Source organism: Saccopteryx leptura, chromosome 3 (assembly GCF_036850995.1).
Source record: "Saccopteryx leptura isolate mSacLep1 chromosome 3, mSacLep1_pri_phased_curated, whole genome shotgun sequence".
Taxonomy (NCBI): Eukaryota; Metazoa; Chordata; class Mammalia; order Chiroptera; family Emballonuridae; genus Saccopteryx; species Saccopteryx leptura.
Genome location: NC_089505.1, coordinates 297,540,149 through 297,559,039, shown reverse-complemented (window position 1 = coordinate 297,559,039; position 18,891 = coordinate 297,540,149). Strand labels below are relative to the sequence as shown.

At 41.1% G+C, this 18,891-nt stretch overlaps 1 protein-coding gene across 1 annotated transcript in view; it reads right to left on the bottom strand.

Annotated features, from left to right (window-relative positions):
• MRPS28 (mitochondrial ribosomal protein S28) overlaps positions 1-17,681 on the bottom strand; it is an 86,922-nt gene extending 69,241 nt beyond the window's left edge. The window contains exon 1 of the mRNA XM_066378837.1: positions 17,421-17,681. Within this exon, the coding sequence (XP_066234934.1) occupies positions 17,421-17,636 (216 nt within the window). The 5' untranslated portion in view covers positions 17,637-17,681. The remainder of the gene's footprint in view (positions 1-17,420) is intronic.
• Between the last annotated feature and the right edge of the window lie 1,210 nt (positions 17,682-18,891).

The window sequence follows — 18,891 nt, the reverse complement described above, 5'->3', positions numbered from 1 at the left end:
TATGACTGAACGAATAATGCAGGCTGATTACTTTTTCTTTGAACTTACATTTTTTTCCAGACACCAGCTTTTTCAGAAATCCATGAGTACAGATTTGTGCTTTCAACTCATCTTTAAATTCATGTAGGGTGTGGTATGTGTGCACCTTGGCTCAAACTAAGAAAGTCCTAAGTTTCTATTTGAGAGAGTTAATCAAAGAATATTAGCAATTTGATCCAATTATATACATCCTGCATTTGTAATGAGTTATGTATTTGTTTTTCAAGAAAGAATTATTAAGAGTTTGATAGTACTTGCACTTTAAACACTCAAAACCATATTTCTGACGTAGTGTTAATGCGTGCAGGACTCCCAGGATGACAGGTGTGAGTGCAGGCCAGTGGGTGTGGTGAGCAGAAGGGGACAGCCAGGCTAAGGTACAGCCACTACTCAGCTCCAGCTGCAACCAGCCCAGTGTTGCCACATCTTTTGATTTTCCAACAAAAGCCAGAAACCTATATTAATGCAAACCTTCCCATTTTTATTTATTTATTTATTTATTTATTTTGTATTTTTCTGAAGCTGGAAACGGGGAGAGACAGTCAGACAGACTCCCGCATGCGCCCGACCGGGATCCACCCGGCACGCCCACCAGGGGGCGATGCTCTGCCCCTCCGGGGCGTCACTCTGTTGTGACCAGAGCCACTCTAGCGCCTGGGGCAGAGGCCAAGGAGCCATCCCCAGCGCCTGGGCCATCTTTGCTCCAATGGAGCCTCGGCTGCGGGAGGGGAAGAGAGAGACAGAGAGGAAGGAGAGGGGGAGGGGGGGAGAAGCAAATGGGCGCTTCTCCTGTGTGCCCTGGCCGGGAATTGAACCCAGGACTTCTGCACGCCAGGCCGACGCTCTACCACTGAGCCAACCAGCCAGGGCCACCTTCCCATTTTTAAATGTTTATATGTTGAGAAGTTTTTCATTTTATAAATCTGGCAAAACACACATTTAGCCCATGAACCAAAAGTTTATGACCTTTGCCTCAAGAAAAAAAATGTGTTTGGCTGATGCCAAGTCCCTTAGCGGCTGCAGGGGGTGTGGTGATGGGCTTGTTTCAGTGGGTTCAAGCACATTGGGAAGAAATCCTCAGCACATAAGGGTTGATCCAAATCAGAGACAAGTCAATAGACCCAGATAGCAAACAAAGTAAAGGTAGGCAGGAATATTATACTTGGAGCCATAATACTAGTTTTATCATTCCAAATGGTATAATATTAATGGTCCTTAATCAAGCATCTTGAAAACATAGTTCTTTCTTGCAGAGAGCCAAGGATGGAACACATTCTACATGTTTAACACAGGCACAGCTATAAGTTGTCCTCTAAGACAATATGCAAAGTAGGTCACCAGTGACAAGAGCAGCTACTATGATCCCCTGCTGGGAGCCACAGTCATTCATGGCAACTGCCCCCACAGCTGAAAAGAGCTCTGCTCATGGGAAGAGCAGAGAGGAGCTTGAGGGTCTCATCCAGCCCACAACCAGAGAGGTCCTTCCCACCTTCCCTCTACCTCCTTTCACATTCCCCTCCTCTGCGGTTGAGGCTCCTCCCCCGGCTCCTCCGCCTTCCCCTCCTTTTCCCTGCTCCTTCTCCTGCTTTTCTTTGGACAACTTTAAATTGAAGCCATGGTTCACAAAAATAAACTCAAAATGGATAAAAGACTTAAATGTAAGCCATAAAACCATAAGCATCTTAGAAGAAAACATAGGCAGTAAGCTCTGACATCTCTCGCAGCAATATATTTGCCGATTTATCTCCACGGGCAAGTGAAATAAAAGACAGCATAAACAAATGGGACTATATCAGACTAAAAAGCTTCTGCACAGCTAAAGACAATAAGAACAGACTAAAAAGACAAACTACACAATGGGAGAATATATTTGACAATACGTCTGATAAGGGGTTAATAACCAAAATTTATAAAGAACTTGTAAAACTCAATACCAGGAAGACAAACAATCCAATCAAAAAATGGGCGAAAGAAATGAATAGACACTTCTCCAAAGAAGACATACAGATGGCCAATAGGCATATGAAAAAATGCTCAACATCACTAATCATTAGAGAAATGCAAATTAAAACCACAATGAGATATCATCTCACATCAGTCAGAATGGCGCTCATCAATAAAACAACACAGAATAAGTGCTGGCGAGGATGTGGAGAAAAGGGAACCCTCCTGCACTGTTGGTGGGAATGCAGACTGGTGCAGCCACTGTGGAAAACAGTATGGAGATTCCTCAAAAAATTAAAAATCAAACTGCCTTTTGACCCAGCTATCCCACTTTTAGGAATATACCCCAAGAACACCATAGCACTGTTTCAAAAGAAGAAATGCACCCCCATGTTTATGGCAGCATTGTTCACAATAGCAAAGATCTGGAAAACAGCCCAAGTGTCCGTCAGAGGACGAGTGGATTAAAAAGCTTTGGTATATATATACTATGGAATACTACTCAGCCATAAGAAATGATGACATCGGATCATTTACAACAACATGGATGGACCTTGATAACATTATACTGAGCGAAATAAGTAAATCAGAAAAAACTAAGAACTATATGATTCCATATATAAGTGGGACATAAAAATGAGACTCAAGAGACATGGACAAGAGCATAGGGGTTACAGGGTGGGGGGGAGGAGAGGGAGGGGGTTGAGGGAGGGGAGGGGCACAAAGAAAACCAGTTAGAAGGTGACGGAAGACAATTGGACTTTGGGTGATGGGAATGCAGCATAAGCAAATGTCAAAATAACCTAGAGATGTTTTCTCTGAACATATGTACCCTGATTTATCAGTGTCACCCCATTAAAATTAATTAAAACATAATAAAAATAAATAAATTGAAGCCACGGTCTAAATAAAACAGCCTTAGATAACAGGAAGATTCAGTAGTAAATCCAATAGTTAAACACGTACGGAAAATAATTCAGCCATCACCAGGGCCTGTTCCTAAAATAACATAAAACTATGAAGTGATGTTTGAATTAAGATTAGTATGACAGTACATGGTATTTCCCCGTAGGCTTCAGAAAATAAATGAGTGTTCTCAACTATTTAAAAAGATCTCTTGAGATTTTTAATAAATCTGTTGTAAATATATTAAATTATAAAGCTTATAAAATTATGAATAATTATTTTATTGAGGTATAATTGACATAGATTAGTTTTGGGTATACAACATAATGATTCAAAATTTGTACACATTGTGAAATGATTACCACAATAAGACTAGTTAACACTCATCACCATACATAGTTACTAATTTTTTTCTTGTGATGAGAACTTTTCAGATCTATTCTTTTAGCAACTTTCAAATATGCAATAGTTTTAACTATAAGTCACCATGCTATACATTATATCCCATGATTTTCTTATCTTGTAACTGACAGTCTGTACCTCTTGACCTGTTCACCCATTTGCCCACCTCTCCTTGTTTGTTTAGATTTCACATATAAGTGAGATCATATGTTATTTGTCTTTTTCTGTCTGACTTATTTCACTTAGCATGATACCTTCTAGGTCTATCCATGTTGTTATAAATTATAAGGTTTCCTTCTTTTTCATGGCCAAATAATATACCACATCTTCTTTATCCATTCATCCATTGATGTACACTTAGGTTTCTTCAATGTCTTGGCTACTATAAATAATGCTGCAATTACTAGTTAGTACTTCCATTTTCTTTGGACAAATATGCAAAAGTGGAATTGCTAGATCATAAGGTAGATCTATTTTAAAATTTTTTTTTAATTTTTTAAGAAATCTTCATACTGTTTTCCATAATGGCTGTACTAATTTACATTCCCACCACCATACCCAAGGGATCCCTCTTCTCCACATCCTCACCAACTCTTGTTATTACTTGTCTTTTTCCCATCCAAGTACTAACCAGGCTCAACCCTGCTTAGCTTCCAAGATCAGACAACATTGGGCATGTTCAGGGTGGTATGGCTGTAGATGCCCAACTCACTTGTCTTTTTGGTAAGTCATTCTAACTGGTGTAAAGTATTATCTCATTATGATTTTGATATGCATTTCCCTGATGATAAGCATCTTTTTATGTACTTGTTGGCCATCATATGTCTTCTTTGGGAAAATCTCTATTCAGATCTTCTGCCCGTATTTTTTTTTTCTGGTTGTTTTTTTTTTTTTTCAGAGAGAGGATATTATAGAGCGACAGACAGGAAGGAGGAGGGAGGGAAGAGAGAGATGAGAAGCATCAACTCGTAGTTGGTTCACTTTAGTTCTTTCATTGCTTCCCCTATATGCCTTGATGGGGGGGGGGGCTCCAGCTGAGCCAATGACCCCTTGCTCAAGCCAGTGACCTTGGGCTAATGTTGATGATCCTGCATTCAAGCCAGCAATTCCACGCTCAAGCTGGCAACCCCACGCTCAAGTCAGCGACCTTGGGGTTTCAAACCGGGGGCCTCAGCCTTCCAGGTTAACACTCTATCCACTGTGCCACCACTGGTCAGGCTGCCCATTTTTAAATCAGGTTGTTGTTTACCTCTTCTTCTTTTACATATGAGTTCTTCATATATTTCACCACTTAAGGTATGTGAATTATAAATATTTGCAGCCACTCAATAAGTTGTCTTTATATTATGTGGATGGTTTCCTTTGCCATGAGAAGCTTCTGAATTTGATGCAGTCCCATTTGTTTATTTTTGTTGCTTCAGCATTTGGTGTCAGAATCAAAAAATTATTGCTAAGACTGATGTCAAGGAGCTTACCACCTACTTTCTTCTAGGAGTTTTATGTGTCAGGTCTTATGTTCAAGTCTTTAATATATATTGAATTAATTTTTTATGATGAAAACAGTGGTCCACTGTTAAATGCATGTGGCTGTCTAGTTTTTCAACATTTATTGAAGAGACTGTCCTTTCCCCATGATATATTCTTGGCTCCTTTGTCATAGATTAATTGACATTATATAGTGGGTTTCTTTCTGGGCTCTCTATTCTGGTGACCCTTAGACTAACACTTGAATTTGCTTTGCAATTGTATGCTCACTGTACTTTTGGAAACTACATCAAATAATCAGACAAAGCCCTCCTTCAAAAATCACAGCACAGAACCATCTCTGAGCTCCTCATTTACTTGTCAAATGGCTTCTAAAAATAATAAATGTAACAACTCCCTCAATCCATCCTGACAACTCACACTGTTAGCTGGTCTCCCGCTGATGCCAACACAGAGACTGTAGGCACACAGTCACCTGCAGGGCGCAATATGGAGCTCAAAGTCTAACCCTGGTTATGGAAAACGTCATTATGTAGCTCATTTGCAGAGCTGTCATAGGTAAAGCGGGTGCCTTAGCATTGACTGCTTCCTTTAAAAACTGATCACAGAGCTCAGGTTTCCTAAGTATTCCTGCTATTCTGCTGCATTATTTTTTTTTTTAAGACTGAATGTTGAACAGGACTCTCTACGTTGAATGGGGAAAGGTAAAGGCATAACAGATATAGGGAATTGTGCCACTTTAATTCATTCATTCAACAAATATGTGCTGAATACTGAACGCTGTCATATACCAAGCATTTCTAGCCTGGATATGAAAATCTGTGCAATGGTAGAGGAATACAAAGTTAAACAAACATGACAATAGGATTAGGATCCAAAAAGTTATTGAAAACAATTGCTGTTTACTGAGGTTGTAGAGAGTTTTGTACCGCAGGCTAAGAGGGTTAGATACCATCCTACGAGCAATGGGGACCAGAGGTTTTGCTTTAATAGGGTGACTACTTGTCCCTTGTTTTAAAAAGAAGTCTTTAGAAGCAGTTTGCAAGCTACACCAGAGAGGCAAAAAATGGAAAGAAGGTAAACATGGCTCCTTCAGTAAGCTAGAAGGAGGTGACAAAGGACCTGCACTGAAGCAGTGGCCTAGGAGCACAGAGGGATACAGAGCTATTCACCCCACAGGACAGCAGAGTCTTGACCCAGCCAGCTGTAGAGGGAAAAGGGAGCCATGGACAAGGTGCAAGAGCAGTGCTGGGAAGGGGAGAGGGTGATAGTTCTGCACGCTGGCTTGTGAAGCCCATACATCTCAGGAAACACCGGCTGCTGGGTAGGCAGTTAAAAGTAACAGTGCACATATTCCTATACGTACTTACATAAATTTACATATAGGTTTACAGTGATATTATATAGAGATATAATCCCTCAAAAAAGTATCAAATGTCAACTGTAATAATTTCTGTACAGAACTATTTTTTCTTTATATTATTTATTATAGAAAATCTAGAACACAAAGTATACTACATTTAAAGTTTTAACATATATTAAGCACACATATATTATAACTATCATGCATATAAGGGCTTTTATTATATAGCTTGGAATCAGACACTATTCGTGCTAAAGGAAATATGAGCTATCAACGACCCAAGTACCTCATTTTACACATGAGTACCATACCTAATATTCAAAGCTACACAATATACTCAACAGTGACTCTTCAATACAAGTTGCCTCAGAAAATGAAAAATAGAAACATTATTTTAAAACTTAAGAAGAAAACAGTATAGCAGAGTAACAGAAATACTTAGGAAACCTAAGTTTGGTGACCAACTCTACCGTTAAATAGCTAAAAAGACCTAGAATAAGTCATTCAACCTCTCTAGGGTTCTGTCTTCCCATTTGCAATAGAAGGACTGGATACCGATAATTTTAGTAGTAGGTATTCTTAAATATTTTAAAATATAAAAAGGATTTTATATATAACAAACATTAAAAATGTAAAACAAATCCTACCCAGCGTGCTTTCTTAATACAAATACAAATGAAATAGTGTATTTTCTTCATATTAGTTAGCAACAAAAAGATGTCAATGTGAATCTTCTCCAACAACTAATTTTAAAATAATTCCTTTCTATTAACTGTGCAATAACACCTTTTGTTTCTTCAACCCAAGCGCATATATATGATGCCCATAATGATGTTCATTTATTAAAATAAATGGATTAGCCTGACCAGGTGGTGGTGCAGTGAATAAAGCGTCGGACTGGGATGCGGAAGGACCCAGGTTCGAGACCCCAAGGTTGCCAGCTTGAGCATGGGCTCATCTGGCTTGAGCCAAAAAAAGCTCACCAGCTTGGACCCAAGGTCGCTGGCTCGAGCAAGGGGTTACTCGGTCTGCTGAAGGCCTGCGGTCAAGGCACATATGAGAAAGCAATCAATGAACAACTAAGGAGTCCCAACGAAAAACTGATGATTGATGCTTCTCATCTCTCTCCGTTCCTGTCTGTCTGTCCGTCCCTATCTATCCCTCTCTCTGACTCTCTCTCTGTCCCTGTAAAATAAATAAATAAATAAATAAATAAATAAATAAATAAATAAAAATTAAAAAAAATAATAATAAATGGATTAGTGGCTCAAGATGGCAAAGTGAGTACTTAGATTTTCCTTTCTCTCCTGAAGCCCATTAAATGATGGGAAAGAATGAATGAAAAATTAGAAGCACTCAATACTGAAGAGAGCAGAAGGGAGGCTGCGAATGTCCTAGTGGGCAGGAAGCACGGGGAAGGGTGGTGATTAATGGGGCAGAGGAAGGGAACTGCAGCTAAACACAGGCTGTGAAAGGAGGTCAATCCATTCGGAAGAAAGGTAGGACTCAGTCCTCTGGGAATCACAAAAGCTGGAATGAAGACAGGTCAAAGAAGGTGGAGTAATTAACAGAATATACGTAGGGTAGTCCGTTTTCTGTCAAGCACAAAGTACCTGGCAGTAGGCCAAGCGCACAATACCCAGTAATAAGGCATTTAGTATCTTGGCAAATTAACAGAACAAAATATTTTTTTCCTCTGCTCTATAACACTATTGAATAAACTGTTTGGAGAAGAATCAAGTTTGGGATGGATGGTTATGGAGCAATGGGTCATTTGTCCAAGCTGTAAAGAATGAAAATGACAGCTGTTCGGCAAGGTATGAGCAAACAGTAAGGACTGGACAGGAGAGCTCGCCCTGGAGGGCTCTGTAGGGTGACCACAGGGGTCCACGCTGGCTCTGAGGCTGGGACACCGCCCTCCGACTCTCTGTGCTGCTGCTCACTCATCGATAAAATGGGTGAATAACTATTTACAGGATTACTGTCAGGATTAAATAAGTATATAGCCTTTGAACAATTCCAAAAAAGTGTGGCTTTAAAAAATTAATCGATTTCTTATAGACCAGTTACCAAGTTTTATTGACAAACCGCATAGTTGAAAACAACGTCTGGAAATACATTTGTGATGACTAGAGCGGCTATTGGAATCTCCTGAATAAAGGTCAAGGATGCTGTTGAACATCCTATGGTGCACAGAAGAGCCCCCACTCAAAATTATTCGATCTAAAACATCACACGGGGCAAGGCTAAAACCCCGGGACTCACCAGATGCAGCAGCACCCAGCCAGCCAGCTGTCAGGGCAATGTGAGTGCAGTAAGAGGGATTTAGGATGGAGGGTGGGCAAAACAGCAAGGGGGTGAGATTCCAGGATATCAGAAGGGCTGCCAAGTGGCCCAGATCCAGTATGAAGGAAGGGAGATCCAGAAAAAGATTGACAGGCTGGTAGATAAAGGCGTGATCAGGGAATTGGAGAAAATGATACGGGTAAACTGTGGTCTGAGTAAGGGCTCAGGAGTTTGAGAACCTGAAGATCAGATTATTCCAAGTGATAGTGATATAGAAATTATACTCTATCTGCAAGTGAAGGAAACTGGAAAGGAAGGGTTTAGAATATGATCCAGAAAAACTGTACTGTCCCAGTGTTGGTGAAGTCATCCACCTCATGCTGAGGTCAGAGAAAAGATAGTGTGAAGGGGGAGAGAAAAGCTCTGAGCTGAATGCTTAGAACAACACCGAGAAAGCTGAGATTTCTATTAAGGAGTCTTTCGTTAAATATTTCTTTCCCTTATCTATGGAGTGAAGACTATTAAGGCAGGAACGGCCAAGTAGAAGACATTAGAATTCCCCTGCCTATCAAACAAATGAACCGAAGGCATGGCGGCATCCCTGGAGACGATGTGCAGAGCGCCACAATCAAGGGTGTGAAGATGCAGAGCAGGCATCCCCCCCACAGCCCCATTCACTTCCCGACGTGACCATGCAGAAAACACATGTTCTCAGAAGACAATTTATTAGCATAAACTTAATCAAGTGGCAACTCCAACTGCAGCTGTTATTCCAGATGTGATTTCATGGCTAGAGAAAACCAAATATCCCCCAGCACCTGGTCTATATAGTTGATCTAACAAATGCTTTCTTTTCTAGACCTGCTAGTAAAGACTATGCACCTCAGGGTTACATGAACTCTCCAGTTCTATGTCACAGTCTTGTCTACAGGGCCGTTGATGGCCACTCCGTTCCACTGGACATCATGCTGGTCTGTTATACATGCTGACTGATCCTGGAATCAGAAAGTTGCAACTACTCTAGACATAAGGTAAGACATGTATTACAGAGGGTGAGAAATAACCCCATACAAATGCTGGGTCTTGGTGACATTCCTGGGGGTCAGTGGTCTGGGTTATGCCAAATACCCTTTCTTACCACTGAGAAGAAAACTTAATACCTAGTTTTTGGAGGCAACAAATACCTTATTTGGACATGCTTCTCCAACTTTTTTACCAAGCAATCTAAAAAGCTGCCAGTTCTGAGTGGGGCCCTGAACAAGACAAGGTTCCGCAACAGGTCCAGACACCAGGCAAGCTATTCTACTGCTTGGCCTTTACCATCCAGCACATGTGACGGTGCTTGGAAGTGTCTGTGCCACACACATATGCAGAGCGGAGACAATGACAGACCTCTGCAGGTGACACACAGGCACAGCTGGAAGAGCCCAAAAGGACACTGATGAAGGAACAGCCTCCCAGTGGACAGAATGTTAAGCAGTGTTTCTGAAGGATCACTGTGCCTGGACAGAGACATGGCCAAGCTGTGAATCTATGCTGATTTCTGCGAAGTGACTAATGATTTTGCTGGACGGTCAAGGATTTAGAAGGAATATGATTGGAAAACAGATGACAAGAAGGTCTGGGAAAGATACATAGATAGATCTCTCTGAATGGACACAGAGTGAGAAAATAAATGAGTCACATGTGAATGATTTCTTCAGCAGAGAGGAATCTATTTAATAATCAGGGGACAAGAGAAAGCAAGTCCTGTGAGTATCAGTCAACCTCTCGCCACTCCCTCCTGCCCTTCACAAATGGGTTCAGGAACAAAGTGGCCATGGCAGCAGGAATGTGCTTCTGTCTCAGGGTTCGGAGAGGTAGATATCTCAACATATTGCAGACCAGCCTGACCAGGCGGTGGTGCAGTGGATAGACTGTTGGACTAGGATGAGGACCCAGGTTCGAAACCCTGAGGTCGCCGGCTTGATCATGGGCTCACCAGCTTGAGTGCGGGGTCTCTGGCTCGAACGTGGGATCATAGACATGACCCCATGGTAGCTGGCTTGAAGTCCAAAGTCACTGGCTCGAGAAGGGGGTCACTCACTCTGTTGTAGCACCTCCCCCCAATCAAGGCACATAAGAGAAAGCCATCAACTTTGGGTGATGGGTATGCAACATAATCAAATGTCAAAATAAACTGGAGATGTTTTCGCTGAACCTATGTACTCTGATTGATCAATGTCACCCCATTAAAATTAATAAATAAAAAAAAGAGAAAGCCATCAATGAACAACTAAGGTGCCCCAACAAAGAACTGATGCTTCTCATCTCTTTCCCTTCTTGTCTGTCTGTTCCTGGAATCTGTCTTTCTCTCTGACTTTCTCTCTGTCAAAAAAGAAAGAAAGAAAGAAAGAAAAAACATATCACAGGCCACTAGCAAACTAGGACTATCACCAAGGCAACAGGACTCTGAACTTTTGTGGCATGGAGGTTATGTATGAATTCAGAAACACTAACTTCTACTCACCCAGGTTGACCTGGCTATCAACACTGTGAAGTGAGCAACTGCTAAGAGCAGGGACCAGCATTAGCTTCAAATACAGCATCACTCCCTGGGGGGGTCAGATGGCCACCTAGTGGCAGGTTGATTGCAGAGGACCATTCAAATGAACATATAGTGTTATCACTGGAATAGATACTCTGAATATGGATTTGTCTTTCATGTCCACAAAGCTTCTACCAAAACCATCATCCATAAACTTAGAGAATGTCATATTCATTGTCATGGTATTCCACACAGCACTGCTTCTAACCAAAGAAGTCATATTACAGGAAATGATGTGGGATAATGAGCTCATGCTATGGAATTCACTGGTCTTTCCACGGCCGGGCCTGACAGACTGGTGAAATGATTTCTTTTTAAATTAAACTTTCTATTTTGAGATCATTATAAATTTGCATATGATTATAACAGTAATCCATGGCGATCCCCTGCATCCTTTACCTAGTTCTCCCCATGCTAGCATTTTATAAGACACAGTACAGTGTTATGACCAGGAAACTGACACCCATAGTATTCAGATCTCACCAGTTTTTATACAATTTTGTCACATGTGAAGGTTCATGTATTCACCACCAAAGCCCTGTTCCAGCACAACGATCCCGTGTTGTCCTTTTATAGCTCTCCCTCCCCCTTCTGCCCACCCCCATCCCTAACTTTTAGCAACTACTCATCTGTTCTCCAGCTCTATAATTATGTCATTTCAAGAGTGTCACTCAGGCCTGACCTGTGGTGGCACAGTGGATAAAGCGTCAACCTGGAACACTGAGGTCGCTGTTTCGAAACCCTGGGCTTGCTTGGTCAAGGCACATATGGGAGTTGATGCTTCCTGCTCCTCCAACTTCTCTCTCTCTCTCTCTCTCTCTCTCTCTCTCTCTCTCTCCTGTCTCTCTAAAAAATAAAAAAATAAAATCTAAAAAAAAGTGTCACTCAAATGGATTCAAATGAAAGGCTCCTTGAGGATTGGCTTTTTTAACTCAGCATGATCCCTGGAGAGTCATTCAGGTTGATGTGTGTATCAGTTGCTTGTTCCTTTTATTGCTAAGCAGTATTTCATGGTGCAGATGGACCAGTTGTCCAACCATTGACCAGCTAAAGGATGTCTGCACTATTGTATAGCTGCTATGAATTGACCATTTGGGTAGAGGGTTTTATATGAATATAAATTTTCACTTCTCTGGGATCAATACTCTACCTCAGTGTGCATTTATTTCTTTTGGGAAATAATCCAACGTCTCACCTAGGCCAGGGACTTGCTGAGTCACCTACTGCTGGACAGGGCATCTACCATTCATCCTCTGCCAGCTGCCAACACCAGAATGTCCAAAGCTTTAAAATGAATCAACAGTGTTGAAATGTATTCCCAAATCTCTACAAACCAGGTTCCACTCAAATGTCTTTTCTTTATTTCCTGTTATTTAATGCCGATCAAAACAAACCTAAGAGTTGTAATCATGTTACAAAATTTAATGCAACTGAAAAAAAAATTTAATATAACCTTTAAAAGAAAAACCAAAGTAAAACAAAACCCAAACACATTAAAAGAAGGTAGTGAGATTTCTGAGCAAAAATGAGACTTAACAAAGATATGCAAATAGTGAAAGCTAATGCTTGACTTGAGAAGTCTTATAAGAATCTGATTGCTCATAATCAGATCATACGGCCACCCATGAAACAAGTACAGGCAGAATATAGTCATCTTTTCCTTTAGAAAACATATAGTATTATTTATTAGCAGTTTATCTGTGTTGATAAAAACTTACTTTCCCTAGAGATTTATATCTACTTCAATATACTCTTTCATTGTTTTTTATATTAACTGGTCATTTCCTCTAAACATGCTTTGAAAATGTTAGATTCCACTGTTGAAACTAAAGAGTTCAGAAGATTTTTATTACTAACTCAGAAATAATACTCCTAGAAACCTATACTGTACAACCAGGGGGCACTATGGTTAAAACCAGAAATGTATTTCAACATTCCTTTATATATTAGTTTTTGAAATATTGGTATCATTTTAAAAGTTGGAAAAATAAAGAATTAAATAAAACTACAATTTTACCAGTCTTAAAACATATTAAAAATGAGAATTTCCCCCCTTATATTGTAACAAATCCTTTGAACAAGCTATACTCTCAGTATTCTGAAAAGACAAAATATCTGATTTAAATATTCTATGGTCTGGAATATCCCAACATTTTGAAATAAAAATACAAGTAAAAATATTCATGAAAAAGTGAAAAGTAACATTTAAAAATATTTGCATAAAATATATTTCATGTATCACTAAAATGAAACTATAACCATCTTGGAACATTAGTATTCTATATAAATAAGCTAAAACAGTAAACTATTATTCTCCATCTCAAAAATAATAAAATGTTCTATTGTGTGGCCTTAAAAACTGTTCGAAATCATTTTTTTTCAATGTGCTAAAACATAATATGCCATTCTCTACCATTAAGAAACAGATTCATAGAGCAAAAAACCAATTCTTTGCTCAACTATTGCCACCTTGTGGCTCTAAGAAGGGAGATCAGCTACAGCACAGCTCCCAATGGGCTTAACAGGTTCTACAAATCTGACATGAGGGTTAAAGGTTTAAAAAAAATTAAAGAGAATAAGGTATAAGATTTAAAATATATATATTTTACCAGATCCTCTATACATGCTATGTTGATTACAAAAATTAAAAGGACTTGGTCCCTACCCTGAAAAAAAAAACTAGACAGATGCATAACCCACTATGAAAGGTAATGAAGCAAAGGAAGAGAAGTGGGTGAGTGAGTGTGGGAAGAGCGCACCTACAAACCTCCACACAGAACAATGGCATTTCAAGTCATTTAAACTTGAGATCCTTTAAAATAGTAGCCTCACAGAAATTTGGGAATAAGAAATTCATAATGAATTGCCCTTGATTGAATTCCTACCTGCAGGGGAAAGTTCTTTTTAAGGATAACTTGTTTGCTCTTACTGAGTATCACTTATTTCTAAGGTGCACATATAGACACATAAAACTGCACTTTAGGGATGAGAATTAAATCAGTGGGTACAATTTCAACTTTTATATATATATTTAATTCCAGTAATAGGCTAAAAGGCCTCCCAGCCATGTTATTTATCATGTACACTTACTTATTCAATCACTGAACTATATAAATTTCATTCCAATTCAAATCAACAAATATATATTTAATTCCTACTCATGTGAAAGGAATTATACAAGGAATGAAAAGAACCTTCAAGAACTACAATCCAGAAAACAGGATAAAACAAATTCACAAATTACTTTAATATATATCTTAACAGTTGGGTGTGTACCATCAAGGTAGTATAAAATAAAGCCTGGGACAGTCAAAAGAAGTTTCATCTGGTTGGGGGATGATGAAGGTCAAATAAAAGAGATGGCTTTTACAATGGAATCTGCAGCCGGGAATGTTACTTCCAGGAAAAAGAGAAAAGGTAAACAAATAGGGATTTGTTTAGGGAACAACAAACTGTTTATTGTCCAAAACACTTTTTTTAACAGAAGCCATGTTAAAAATGAAATCTTACATAGAGCCCCAATATATACCATAAATGTAGTATTTTGTTGACATGCTATATTTCATAAGTTTAAATTGATAGCATTTACTAATTATTAAGTAAAAACATGTGAACATGCCATTATTTTGATAGTTCCCAATTTCTGTACTGTGTTTGATTACCCTATATTAAGAAAATCCACCTACATTATGCCACACGAATAAGGGGGTGAGGCGACAGTCACCACCATTCACTGTAAGGGGGACTGGGGCACAAACAGGCTCTATCTATCAACACTCAAATTATGTGTACACTTTGACCCAGCATATAATCCACAGATATGCAAAAATGTAAATACTCACTGTAGCACTATCTGTGTTAAAGGGAAAAACAAACAAACCTAGAAGCTCATTAATAAAAGCCTGGTTAAATAAATTATGCTATATCCTTTACCATGGAATACCAAGCAAACATTTTTTTCAATGAGATATACATACACCACACATACATAATAAGAAAAAATATTTAATACTTATGTATTAAATTTATTTTATTTTTTTGTATTTTTCCGAAGCTGGAAACGGGGAGGCAGTCAGACAGACTCCGGCATGCGCCCGACCGGGATCCACCCGGCATGCCCACCAGGGGGCGATGCTCTGCCCATCTTGGGGCCTCTGCCCATCTTGGGGCATCGCTCTGCGACAATCAGAGCCATTCTAGCGCCTGAGGCAGAGGCCATAGAGCCATCCTCAGCGCCCAGGCAAACTTTGCTCCAGTGGAGCCTTGGCTGCGGGAGGGGAAGAGAGAGACAGAGGAAGGAGAGGGGGAGGGGTGGAGAAGCAGATGGGCGCTTCTCCTGTGTGCCCTAGCCGGGAATCGAACCCGGGACTCCTGCACGCCAGGCCGACGCTCTACCACTGAGCCAACCGGCCAGGGCTAAAATTTATACTTAAGTGAAAATGGCAATTTTCAGTAGCAGCAACTAAAGGACACTGCTTATAAGTAATCAGGCACTTGCGCTAAGTATTTAAATAATGATTCATTTAATCTCATAATAAACACATGACACAAAGTTTCCTTTTATAAAAAAAGAAAAAATACACAGATATTAAGTAATTTTCCAAGGAAGCATAGCTAGTAAATAACAAAACCATAACTCAAACCAACACTGTCTGAATCCAGAACTTAAACTATGAAACAGTAATAAAATACTTCAAAAACACACCAATTTTTGTGTTTTTAAGTATAATTACACTTACACTTAATTAGTTTATATTTACATATGTATAAATAAAACTCTCTGGAAGTTGCCATTTAAAAAAATACACCCTCCAGCCTTGAGAAAATGAGGAAAAGGGGGCTTTTACATTTCCTATAACAACCTTCAGTGTTATTTAAATTTTTTTTAAAGTTAAGCAAGTATTACTTGTAAAATTACTTCTTTTCAAAAATCCTGACCACACAATAAAGATCAACTTTATTAATCTTGCAGTCTCGGGATACTCTTCAATTAAACAGATCCAGACACTTCAAAGGGTAAAGTGAAAGTTTTTTCACAAAGTTGAATCTCTATCAACATCTAATAACTGCTCATATTCCTCATCATAAACATAATTCAGAAAAGCACTGTAAACTTCCAATTAACATTAAAATGAAAACGAATGTATTTTCAGTTATCTTATTACTCCATACAATTGTTTTTGATCAATTATCTTTCTGGATGTGCACATAACTGATATGCTCAAACCTGTACTATTCTCACCTGTACAACTGTTTTTAAGCAGTCACACATACACCTCAATTGAAGTTCAAATATGCACTATGTGTACAATTCATTCACTCACTCATTTGGCAAACACTGAGAGCCCAGTAAGAGTCAAATATTGTGCTGGACGCCAGGCAGGTTTTCTACAATCCGGGACAGTACCAGTCTGTTTGGTACTGGCCCCCAAGAAGGTAGGTACAGAAACTGGGTTTATTTTTACATAACTTATTATTGCCAGATATCCAATTTCACGTATGCTGAATCTAATAATTAGGAAAAATCCGGCTTGCAATTATGTCTCTTCCATTTCATTTATTCTACCACATTTTACAAAAGTATTGCCTGAGTCAGATGTGAACTTTTTAAGTCATTTACAGAAAAATGAGGCACTGACAGGTTCAACGACTTGCTCAAGTCATACAGACAGCAATTCTCTCATTCGCCGATCCACTGATTTAACAAATACAAAGAACCTTGCAGGCCAGGCACCAAGCACCGCCCTGAAGCTACAGTCTACAAAAGCGGAGAGCCCGGCCTCTCCGGGGTGAGTCCCATTCGCGTCCGAGTCTAGGAGCCCTCCCAGACCGTCTCAGAAAGACACGCGCAAAGGCCGGGGGACACAGCAAGTCCAGCATGTAAATGACGCACAAACGTACAACATAGGAGAAAAAAACAGCAATCAACCGCGAGCCCTTTTCCAAGCGGCCACTGGGCCAAGAACCACCCTAGTTCCGCGTTTCACTCCCCACGCCAGGCCCCGCCCCAGAGTCTCAGCCCCACCTCCCCAGTCCGGCTCCGCCCAGACTCCCGGCTTCAAGCGCCACGCCAGGCCGCGCCCCAGAGTCTCAGCCCCACCTACCCAGCCCGGCTCCGCCCTGACTCTCGGCTTTCTCGCGCCCCGCCAGGCCCCGCCCCAGAGTCTCAGCCCCACCTCCCCAGTCCGGCTCCGCCCAGACTCCCGGCTTCAAGCGCCCCGCCAGGCCCCGCCCCAGAGTCTCAGCCCCACCTACCCAGCCCGGCTCCGCCCTGACTCTCGGCTTTCTCGCGCCCCGCCAGGCCCCGCCCCAGAGTCTCAGCCCCACCTCCCCAGCCCGGCTGTGCCCTGACTTCCGGCCCCGCCCCGGCCCCGCGTACCGCGTCACCAACAGGGTACGACGACTCACCCTCGTCTGCCCAAGCTCTGCCTTACGCTGCAGATCCGAGTGTCGCTGCAGAGCGGTCGCGAAGCCGCCCGGGCGCGTTCCAGACTCCTTGGACTCGGAACTTTCGCTCCCGGCGCCACTCTCAGTGCCCGTGCCTCGACATGGCCGGGAGAAGAGGAACACACGCAATAACTGACTCTCGGCGACCACGGCACGGGTCCGATACAGTGCCGCCATGACGTCTCCGGACAGAACCTCCGACCTTTAACCTCTCCGTCACGGGTGGAGCCACGGAAGCCCCGCCCACTTGCCACAGAGCAATGATGACGCGCGAGCGGGGTGCAGTGAGTGCACGCGTGGCGTTGGTGAAGAGATTGGATAACCTCGGGGCACTAAATCAGTGCCCGGATGTCTTCACTGGCAGCGATCCGCAAAGTTTAGCGTGGAAAGCTTTTTTACCCCAGGAATTTCGCCTCCCAAGCATCCCGTGGGCCTGGTCATGCAGTAAATTCTCTAACGCTACACTCACCGGTCCCGCGGCCAGCGCGTGTGCCCCAGGTGGCCACAAGGTTGTCCCCATCTCTTTTAAGGTCTTTGTTGGAACCCCAAATACATACTGTCGGGCTCCCCCGGTTTTTTCTATTTAAGACTTCTTAGTGTACGTCTTAAACCAAATAGTTGACTTAGAGTAATTTTGTTCAGCGTCTGCGGCCCCATTTTGCTGTTGGATGGCTGACCCCATGGATGCGGCCCCATTTTGCTGTTGGATGAGCTCAGACCTTCATGAAACCCTGACTCCAGTTCGTCGGTCTTGGCTTCTTTGCGGCCAGTCCACCCACGGTACAAAAATGCTAATGTATCTGAGCCCTCTTAGTCACCTCTGCATATCTACAGCCCCTTATAGGGAATTGAGAAGTTTCAGAATGTGCCTAAATAATACACCACCAGAGACCCCCCCCCCCCACTTCTTGAGTTTCTCCCTTTTTTTACCAATGTTAATTCCCAAAGTTCGTACACACTCTTCAAAACCGAGCCCTAACCGTGCTTGAAAACATGTTTAAGAATTAAGATGCAATTTTATATTAACTATACAAGTATTTATATGTAATTAGTTATTTTGCAAGTATTTTGATAGGGATGTTATTGTGTGACCACAGCCCCTATTTTAATAATGCCTTTATGTTCTTGTCAATTGGAAAATACAGAACATCAGACATACACTAACCCTGGAATGGTGCGTAATTGTATGAAGCACATACTTACAGATTTATCATTACTAGCCAACTGTAAGGTAATCCTTAATATATTCAGTAAGGGGCTTAAGATAAATTCTACTCCAGGTAAGTTCTCCCTTCTGGGCACCTAAGCTATTTATTTCCCTTGGCCATTACTAAAGTTTTGTGTAAAACATTTTTGCATTATTCTGTATGGCTGTTGCTAATACCTTCTACTTCCCTTTAGGGAAAAGTGGCCTGTGAGTTTACGAACCCTT